This window comes from Lonchura striata, chromosome 25, assembly GCF_050655825.1.
Source record: "Lonchura striata isolate lonStrDom1 chromosome 25, ASM5065582v1, whole genome shotgun sequence".
NCBI classification, from domain to species: Eukaryota; Metazoa; Chordata; class Aves; order Passeriformes; family Estrildidae; genus Lonchura; species Lonchura striata.
This window is the reverse complement of record NC_140727.1, coordinates 4,867,357-4,877,650: the sequence shown is the minus strand read 5'-3', so window position 1 is coordinate 4,877,650 and position 10,294 is coordinate 4,867,357. Positions and strand designations below refer to the sequence as shown.

The 10,294-nt window shown below is 49.4% G+C and overlaps 1 protein-coding gene across 1 annotated transcript; it reads right to left on the bottom strand.

Moving 5' to 3' along the window:
* Positions 1-4,416: 4,416 nt before the first annotated feature.
* On the bottom strand, positions 4,417-5,938 carry LOC146765437 (uncharacterized). The gene is made up of 2 exons (XM_085560853.1): positions 5,813-5,938; positions 4,417-5,315 (listed from the first exon to the last, which is right to left on the bottom strand). The coding sequence occupies exons 1-2, from the start codon at positions 5,921-5,923 to the stop codon at positions 4,734-4,736; spliced, it is 693 nt and encodes a 230-aa protein (XP_085416979.1). The 5' UTR covers positions 5,924-5,938; the 3' UTR covers positions 4,417-4,733.
* Between the last annotated feature and the right edge of the window lie 4,356 nt (positions 5,939-10,294).

Below are 10,294 nucleotides of genomic sequence, written 5' to 3'. Positions count from 1 at the left end.
AAATCCCTGGAGCTGGTTTGTTTGAGGTGAGTCTGGAGCTCCTCAGCACAAAGTGCTGCTCTTTAAAGTTTACTTTTATTTTTTAAATGAAAAAAAATGTTGTTTTGTTGTTTATTCCCCCCCCCCCCCCGTAAATTCTTTGCAAAAAAAACCCCCCGATATTTCTGATTTTTAAAAAAATTTATTAATATTTCCAGAAGGACTTCTCTTCCAGCTGGGGAGCTTATCTCCTTAAAGAACTCTTTGATCTGAGGCGGGTTCAGGGCTTGTGAAAGGAATTTTGGGCCTGTGCCAGGGGTTTGCATTTGGGAGCGGATTTTTTTTGGAAGGATCTCCGTGGAATTTCAGGGCTGCGAAATTCCACCAAGGAAAGGATCCCATTAAAGCTTCCAGGGAAAAAACCCAATTCCAGAAACCAAACCCCAGGGATTTTTTTTTTTTTTTTGGGGGGCAGTTTTGTGTTTTAAACCAATTGGGAAAACCTCCAAGACAATGGGACAAGGTTCTTATGGGCTTTTTTCAAATACTGGGTTTGGTAACTCCTGGAATTGCCTCAGCTGTCAATCACTGTAATTAATAGGTGCTCTTAATTGCCACAAATTAAGTGAGTCAGACTGTTCTGTGCTGCTCATGTGTCTCCTCTGCTCATTAGATTGATTCCAGAGCCATGAAATGTAAATAAAATAATTTATTTGGAGCTTTGTTTTTGTGTTTTCCTTTCGTTTCAATAATTCACCACAACTGAGAAGGACCAGGTTGGGTTTTTTTTTAATGTAAATGTGAGCATGGAAATCACATTATCAACATTTTCCAGGCCTTGGGGATTTTTTTGAGGTCAGTTTGTGGGCCTGGACTTCAGGTGATGTTTACTCTGAGTCCTCTAATTCTAAACTAAATTTTTCTCCTCATCTTGGCCTCTAAAAAACAGATCCCTGAAGGAAAATTCAATTTCTTCCTGTTTTTTTGTTATTTTTTGGTGTTTATTCTGAAGGGGATGACCCTTGAGATGAAGAATTGCAGATAAAATATAAAATCCTGAGCAGGTGCCCTTTTTTAGCTGAATTTCTGATGGAATTCTTGACCAGGAATTGGGTTGGTAACTCAAATTTCCTACTTGGAATTTGAAAAGGAAATTCTCTGTTCAAAGGACAGCTCCAAGAACGGAAATTCCATGGAGTGAACACAAAGTGACCACGCACACACAGAGGGAATATTTTAGGGAAAATCCACCTGTTTTAGGGAAAATCCCCCGCCGTGGATAGTGGGATTCCCAGAAAAGGTCCTGGAAGGGTGAAGCACCTGTAGGCCTGGGGATTATCCCACACCTTCATGTGGGCCTGGGAATTCAGAAGTCAAAAATTCCATAAAAATCCATGGGGTGAACACAAAGTGACCACGAACACACAGAATGAATATTTTAGGGAAAATCCCCTCAGATTTTAGGGAAAACCCTCCCCTCCATCCCCCCAGGATGGAGAGATTTCCAGCAAAGGCCCGGGAAGGGTGAAGCACCTGCAGTGCCCTGTGTGGGACTGGGAATTATCTCCTAATCCTAAGGCGTTATCAAAACAGTTGCGACAAGGGGAGGCAGGAGCAGGGAAAACATTCCATTTCACAAGGGGTTGCGTCAAGGTGGCTCCCAATTTCCCTTCTCCGTGACAGGATATAAAAGTGCTCCTGACTGGCGGCCCTGGAGCTGCCTCCGCCGACTCGTTCTCCTCGCTGACTGGGTAAGTCGGATTTAACTGAATCAGCTCCTAATTAGAGGTAATTTGGTTTACGGGGAGCTTTGAACTGAGGTTTTATAGCCTATCCTAAATCAGGGTAGAGTTTATTCTCCAAACCCATTCTTGCGTGGGAAGTCGGGCTTGGGATTAAGGTGGATAAAAGCGGGGAAAGGAATGGGAGTTATACAAATGTTGATGGGAGGAACTTTTAGGAATTGAGCATTCATTTATGGAGAAGGGTCACTCCAAACCCCTGATCAGGGTGGGATTGACTCCCAAAAGGAACAGGGAATGAAGAGGGAGAAGGACTGGGAGGTTCTTCCCAGAATTCATTCTGGGCACAGAGACAGGACAAAAATGCAGAAAAGCTTTGGGGTGACCCAATTGTGACCTTCTGGGACCTGAAGGAGCCCAAAGGAACACGGAGAGAGACTTTTTCCAAGGGATGGAGTGCCAGGAGAAGGGGGAATGGGTTCACACTGATGGACAGGAGGTTTAGATGGCATTTTAGGGATAAATCCTTCCCTGTGAGCATGCGAAGGCCCTGGAATGGAATTCCCAGAAAAGCCATGGCAGCCCCATCCCTGGAACTGTCCAAGGCCAGGTTGGACAGGGTTTGGGGTCTATGGAAAGTGTCCCTGCCCATGCCAGGGATCAGGACTGAATCTTCAAGGTCCATTCCTGGAGCACTAGAGAGGAGTGGGAACAGAATCAGAAGCGTTTCCCCACAGTTCATCTCCCTTGATTGGCGCAATTTATGGAAAAGCTGATTGTGCCTTAGAAATGATGATTTATTTTTATTTTTATTTTTTTTAACCACAAAATCATTTATTCAGATGGTTTGATCACACACATCTGCACCTGTCCATCCAAACATCATCCAGCAAACCCCCATTCCCATCTCCCTTTCCAGCAAATTCCAAAGGGAATTATCCCCCCTACACCTCCCATTTCCTACGGGATATCTTAGCCTCATCCCTCAGAATTTAGGGACAAATCACATTTTGTTCACCCGGATTCCCTCTCTCACAGAGAAGTCTGAGGACATAGGGAGAGTTTTTACCTGGGGACATTTTTTACCTCTAAAAGGCGTCACTTAAAGAATTAAACCCACAAATAACTCCAGAACTGAAGAACTCTTCTCCGTCCTTCCAATCCATCCTTCCCCATCCTTCCCAGGCTGTGCCTTCACAGGGCTGGGACCTTCTCGTCCTTCCAGGTTGGATCGGGAACGATGTCCTCCTATGGCCAACTGCTCAGCGCCCGCTGCGCTTCGCCCTGCGAGGTGACGTGCTCCCAGCCCTACGTCGAAGCCTGCAGCGAGCCTTGCGTCGCCTCCTGCGGAGAATCCCGAGCCATCGTCTACGCACCGCCTGTGGTCGTGACGTTCCCGGGGCCCATCATCAGCTCCTGCCCCACCGAGAGCATCGTTGGGTCGTCCATCCCCGAAATCGGCGGGGGAATGGGGTCTGGAGGGGGTGGGATGGGGTCTGGAGGAGGTGGGATGGGATCCGGAGGAGGGATGGGATCCGGAGGAGGGATGGGATCCGGAGGAGGGATGGGGTCTGGAGGAGGTGGGATGGGGTCTGGAGGAGGTGGGATGGGATCGGGATGGGGCTCTGGAGGGGGAGGAATGGGCTCCTGTGGGGGAATGGGAGGGGGCTCCTCCTGCGGGGGAATGGGAGGGGGCTCCTCCTGCGGGGGAATGGGAGGGGGCTCCTCCTGCGGGGGTGGGATGTCACGGCTGGCGAGCCTCTACCGCAGCTCCTATTTCTCAGGCTACGGTAGGAATTATTATCCCTATTTTCCCCGAGGCTACTACAGATATCGCTATGGGAACTACGGGCCTTTTTAACCCTTTAAAGCTAGGGAATGTCCAAAGGAAAAGTAGGATGTAGAGTAATTGTTGAGAGCTAGGAATTCCAAACCGTCTCTGCTCGGAGCCGGGGTTGTTTGGATCTCATTGTGCTTTATCCAAGGCTTAGGATCCTGATGTTCCCTCCCTTTGTCCCTTGCTCCTGTTGTGTTTTGTACTCCCTGAACCCGAAGAGTCAAACCAGTCATGGGACTTGGCTGGGAAAGTGTCCGGCTGGAAAAAGAATGTCTTGGAATGATTGCTGGACTGGAGTCCAGGCTGGAATGGCAATGCTGACATGGGAATGCTGAAATGGGAATTCTGAAATGGGAATGCTGAAATGGGAATGCTGAAATGGAGATTCCGTTCTTTGTCTCTGCACTGCCTCACCCCACTTTTTGTTTGTATTAAAGCCCTGTTGCATCATAGCCCCGGGTTCTGGCTTTTATTTCACTTTCAGTTACAAACTGGTCCGAAAGAAGGGAATCCTTGTGCGGTAATTAATTCTCATCAGAGGGGAATTAATTCTGCTTCAATGCAAATATAATTAGTCTGAAATTCCTCAATAAACTATTTTCTCTTTCTGATCTATTCCACATTATCCAATAAGTAGCATAGAATAATTTCCAATTGGTTGGAAAAACCTCTGGGGATGGACTGGTGCAGCTCCCAGTTAAAACCAGTTTACCCTTGGAGGCAGGGTAATGGGGGTTTGGGATGCTTAGGGGTGACCTCATTTTGTGGGGATCAAAGATTGGACTTGATGACCTTGCAGGTCTTTTCCAGCCTAAATGATCCCGGGATTGCAAAGAAAGGAAAACCAGTAAGATGCCAATGCAATTTGGAATGATTTTTATTAGGGCTTGAAGTAAATTAAATAGAACAAACCAGAGCAATTCGTGGGGGAGTCCCAGGGCAGCCAGGACCTTTACAGAAAACCCCACATGGAATTCTGAAGCTTTTCCACCCCACCAGAAGGGACACAGGATGAGATCAATTAAAGAGTTCCAGGAGAGACGTCATGGCACGGGGTTTGATTGGAGATGAGGCACAGGAAGAGATGTGGGCTTGGTTTTCAGGGAACAGCCTTGGAATTCCAGGCCTGGCTGTGGATCTGGATCCCGGGTTTTCATCCTCTGGCTTGTTTGGCTTTAGGATGAGCTCCGGTTCCCCAGGTAGGGTCCACGGCTGCTGCGGGACCTCCAGCTGTAACAGGAGCCCCCCACTCCCGAGGAGCCTCCGTAGCCAAAGGCACCCCCAGACCCAAAGGAGCCCTTTGCTCCCAGCACACCCCCGTAGCCACAGGACCCGCGGGAATTCTGCATCCCATAACCAAAGGAACCCCCATATCCAAAGGGACCCCTGATCCCCGAGGCGCCCTCGTAGCCAAAGGAGCCCCCGGATCCGAAGGCAGGTCCCACCCCCGCCGTGCTTCCAGCCCCAAAGGAGCCCCCCACTCCGTAGGACTCATCGGAGATGTTTGGGATGGGAGCACCCAGAACCATGGGTTGGGACGCTCCCACCACGCTCTCCTGGGAGCAGGTGCTGAGAGTGGGGCCCGGGAAGGTGAGGACCACGGGAGGAGGGAACACCACGGCTCTGGAATCCCCGCAGGAGGCAACGCAGGGCTCCAGGCTCCTGCTGTAGGCACAGGGCTGGGAGCAGGCCACCTCGCAGCCCGGCAGGCACTCGGAGCTGACGTTCGACATCATTGCTTGGGATTTGGGATCCAGCTGGGAGAGGAAAGGGGAGGTCAGGGAAGCAGCACAGTCAGGACACGGGTTCCCAGTATGAACCAGTTGCACTTTGTCTCCAGGTGCTCCCAGTTCAATCCTCCCTCACAGATTCCCATTTTTCCTGCTATTTCCTTCCTTCCTGACCTGTTTGAGGCTTCTCAGTTCTTCCTTTCCTACCACCACATCTCTTTTTCTTCTGAATCTCTCTTAAAAAATCCCCCAAACCTTCCCCTCTTCTCTGGGGCTGAACTGTTGATCCTTAAACAATCCCTTGCCCAGAATAGTCCCATTAATTCCCTTTTCAAGTAGATCTGCAGGAAGATTTCCCTTCAGAAAGTCCCCAAGGAAAATTTTCCTTGCTCCTTTCTTCCCTTTTCCCCAACTTTTCTAAATCCACTCTTCTCTCCCTCAGCTTTTCTAAAACTGATGGAATTTTGCAAGATAAAAAAAGAGAAATTTCAAAATATTGAGGAGTGCAATGAAGTCAGACTTACCTGGTTGTCTTGGAGGGAAGAAATCAGTGGAGCTGCTAGGATGGAAGATTTCTCAGGTCTCTCCCCTTTTATACCATTTTCAGACAATAAGAAGGATGTGATGTCACCCATTATTTACCAAATTCTTATCACTTACAAAGAAACAGATCCTCTTAAGCCTCGCCATTGTTTTCATTTCAGCTCGTAATTACTGATCTTTTCCAGCCCTGCTTTGAGTGACACAAACACAACACCCAGAATTCTCCTTTTGTCTCAGACTTCATGGAGGAAGATCCTTTCAGCATCATTCAGGTTCCAAAAGAAACAGGAGCTGATCTCTGTGTTTGTTTTCCTTCGGTGACTCGCAGGAAGGTGGCTCCGCTCATGTCACTCACACAATTGGGGCGTAATCCTCCGATTTGGGTGAAATCCCTCCCAAACAGAATCATCCGACCTCGGATGGGGGTCAGGGCTCTTTGCAACCCCTCCTGCATCCACAGATTGAGGGGATGAGACAGCAAAACACATTTGAAGGCATTGAAGTGACACGTGAAGCCCTCTAAGCCCCGAAACCTCTGAGTAATTTTAATCAAAACTCATTCTGGGGATGCTGAGCTCAGCACTGTCACTAGGATGCCACCAGTGCCACTGCAAGGGCACAGCTCAAGATCACCAGGCCTTTGTGCCCCAAGGTGGATCCCAAACATGGAACCTTGGGATCATCTTGGTTGGAAAAGCCCCCCAAGGTCGTCAAGTCCAACATTTGAGCCATCACCACCTGGTCACCCAGACCAATGTCCAGTTGTTCCTCGGACACCTCCAAGGATGGGCACTCCAAACCCCCCTGGCCAGACCCTTCCGAAGCCCTTTCCATGAGGAAATTCCTCCTGAAATTCTTCACAAATGAGTTTGACCTTCAAAATTATCTCCTCATCAACCCAAGCCGTTCTTTAGTGCAGACTTGCAGCGTTGATCTGTCCAGGCCTCACGTAAATCATTAATGAAAAATAACAGGCAGGGGTCAGGTTCCATTGTAAATCCAGTCACCCCCGGGATGTTGCACAGGAGCCGGGCTGTAAAATTCCCACACAATGAAAAAGCCAAATTTATGATATGAGAGTCAGATTGTATATGTCGAGGGTTGATTTGCTAATTGGAAACTATGAAAATAATTACAGGCGCTAGAGGAGTCACACAGAGGAAAAATATCAGAATTTGGTAAGGGTGAGAGATTTTATGGGGTGCTTCATACCCCAGGAGCTGCCTCCAAAGAGGTATAAAAGCAGGAACATCTCCGGAGTCTCCTCAAACCTTCTCCTGACTTCTCCTGCTACTCCAGGTGAGTTGGATTTAAGCTGATCTTTGCTCTCTCTCATCCTCTGTAGCGACAGCTTTAAAAAAGGACTTGTTCCTTGATTTTGGGCATTTTACCCAGGAGACGTGGCAGTGAAATTCTGTTTTTTGTTGGAGTCTCACTGCAGTCACTTGGAAGAAATCCATCTGATATTTAAAGACAGAATTTTAGGAATTATTGGAATTTTTCTTGTGGCTCTTCAAGGCTTGAGATGCAAATTTAAAGCTTAAGTTTGCTTAAAAAACCAAGGTGTTTTCTACAGAGGAGGGAGAAATAGTGTCCCAAGACAGGAGGATCTGAGGCAGGAGGTGAAGCCAAACCTCGATCCTGTGGCCAGTTCTTGGTCCCCCAACTCAGGAAGGTCACTGAGGGGCTGGAGCAGCTGGAGAAGGGTCTGGAGAATCCTGAGGGAGCTGGGAGGGCTCAACCTGGAGAAAAGGGAGATCCAGGGGGAATTTTGGGCTCCTCCAGGGGGGATTTGGGATCTGATCCCAGGGAACAGAGACAGGACAAGAGGGAACGGCCTCGAGCTGTGCCAGGGAAGGCTCAGAGTGGGAAATTTGGGGAAATTCCTCTTGGAAAGGGTGGCCAGGCCTTGGAAGGGGCTCAGGGAGGGTTGGAGTGGTCACCCCTGGAGATGTCCAAGGAAGGACGGGACACTGGTCTGGGTGACCAGGTGGGGCTTGGGCACAGCTGGGGCTCGATGCTCTTGGAGCTCTTTTCCAACCTCCGGCATCGTGGAGTTCCGTGAGCAGGAAGGACGAGGACCTCATGGGGTGTCCCTGACATTCCCTGACTCCATCTTCTCTTTCCCAGCTCCTCCTCCAGCCCTGAGAACCATGAACTGCATCAGCTCCCGGTGCCTGCCCGGCTGCGAGGTGACGTGTCCCGAGCCCTGTGCCTACAGCAGAGGCCTCGGTCCCTGCGTGGCCTCCTGTGGGGACTCCACGGCCCTCGTCTACGCCCCACCCGTGTGGATCACCTTCCCTGGCCCCATCCTCAGCTCCTGCCCCCAGGAGAGCATCGTGACATCATCCATGCCCCAGCCCTCTGGTGGTTCCTCCTACGGCTTAGGGATGGGAGGCTACTCTGGTGGCCTGTCCAGAATTGGGGGTTCCTATGGATCTGGGGGCTCCTATGGATCTGGGGGCTCCTATGGGTCTGGGGGCTCCTATGGGTCTGGGGGCTCCTATGGGTCTGGGGGCTCCTATGGATGTGGGAGCACGTCAGGGAGGGTGGGCTCCTCTGGATGTGGGGGCTCCTCCTCGGGGGGCTGCTACCTCAGGAAGTTCTACACCAGCAGCAGCCGTGGATCCCGCCTGGGAAACTGAGGCAGCTGAAGATCCGCAGGCCCAGCAGATAGAACCCCACGACCCAGACCTGCAGCTGGGACCGGCTTTTGGAGATGGCAAAAGCATCAACGGGAGCCACCCTGACTCAGGACTGCTGGGAACTGGGCCCACACCTCTTCCCTGCATTCCCCCTTTGTCTTTAATTAGCAACAGCCTCTGTTAATCACCCTTCAGTGCCAGCTCCTTCTTTCCATTGTGCCAAGGGAAGAAAAACAGATCAGCTTGAAAGGCCTGGCACGGTTTGTCAGTGCAGCCCTGACAGCAGAAGAACAATGGGTGGAAGGTGGATCCTTCTTGGACAGTGGGCTGAAGGAAGGAGTGTCTGTTTGGTGTCATTCGTAGTGTATCCTATTAAAATCCTCCTGCATCAGCACGTTTTGTCGGGATTTTCTTTCTCTGTGGGGCCATTTAGGTCCCATCCTCTCCTCTACCTCCCTAGGCTTCCTCAAGCTGATTCAGTGAGCAACAATTACGGGGTTTTATGGTAATTGAGAGGTAATTGTTTAATTAATTGGGGTTGCGAAACGGAGGGTTGGATGAGCACCTGAAATTCAAGCACAAAAGGGTTCAGTTGTTCTCTGGGGGGCACGGAGGTCTCTGGAGGTGACAACTTCGAGCTGCAGGATGAACAAGTGAGGGGTGGTCAGATGATGGCTGGAAAGCCACAGGTTTTTATTTTACACCCTGGTTTAGCTCGGCTCCTTCCTCCTGAAGGATTCTCTTCATTCCTGGAATCATAAAATCCAGTCCTTGAGGCTGGAAAAAGTCTCCAAGGTCATCAGGTCCCATCTTTGGTCGATGTCCACCTCCCACCAGACCAGTGCCATGTCCAGACATTCCTCAGACACCTCCAGGGGTGGCCACTCCAAACCTCCTTGGCTGCCCTTTCTAGAAGGAATGTTCCCAAATTTCCCACCCTGAGCCTCCCCGGCACAGCTCGAGGCCGTTCCCTCTTGTCCTGCCCATTCCCTGGGAGCAGAGCCCGGTCTCAGCCATTCTGCCATATTTAGAACCAGTTTTTAGGAATTATTGTGAATTCTGCAGAATTCTGAGGTTCAGGAAAGCTGAACACACCTTCAGGAGTATTAAAGAACGAAAAGGTGAGGATGGGGATGGGAACCAAAGGAAATCCACCAAGGAACCTCTGCGTGATTTCTGAGCTGTCACTCTGAGCTGGCAACGCCAAACTCTTCAAGATGTGGAGAAATTCCTCCCGGCTGTGGCATCATCAAAGGGCTGCTTTTATATGACAGCAAAATCTCACTGGGCTGTGCAAGAGAGGATTTCCCAAGGGAGGAGTGGCACAAGAGCTCCGATCCCGCCTGGTGCTGTTGTTTTCTGTCGGCATGAGAGCACAGGAAGAACCCTGGGTGAGCCCCAGCTCTAAAGATGTGCCAAAGAGGATCTAAAACCCGGCTTTGCCCCCTGGAAAACATTGGAGGGAGAGCAGGAAGCCTAAAAAAAAAATTTAAAAGATGTTTTTAATATTTTTTATTGCACTATAGAATCCTTAGTATTTATGAACTCAAGAAGGATGAACTGAAATGTAGAAAATATAAGAAAAATAAGTTGTCCACATGAGAGATTCCTGCTTGGAAACTCAAAATTTTCACTCTCTGTTTAAGCTGAAAATGGGTTTAAAAAATTGAATTGACAGCTCTGGAAGTAAATATAAAATTAGATGACACACAACTAAAGTTGCTTAAATTCCCCGTGTGCTTAAGAGGTTTAGGAATTTTAATCTGTGATTAATTTAATGATGGCACATCATAAATTCATCAGCCCGGAGTAAAACCT

Coding starts and splice junctions, on each gene's coding strand:
- LOC146765437 (XM_085560853.1), bottom strand. CDS start 5,923: ATGGGTGACATCACATCCTTCTTATTGTCTGAAAATGGTATAAAAGGG. Junction 5,316..5,812: donor CTTCCCTCCAAGACAACCAG/GTAAGTCTGACT, acceptor TTCCTCTCCCAG/CTGGATCCCAAATCCCAAGC.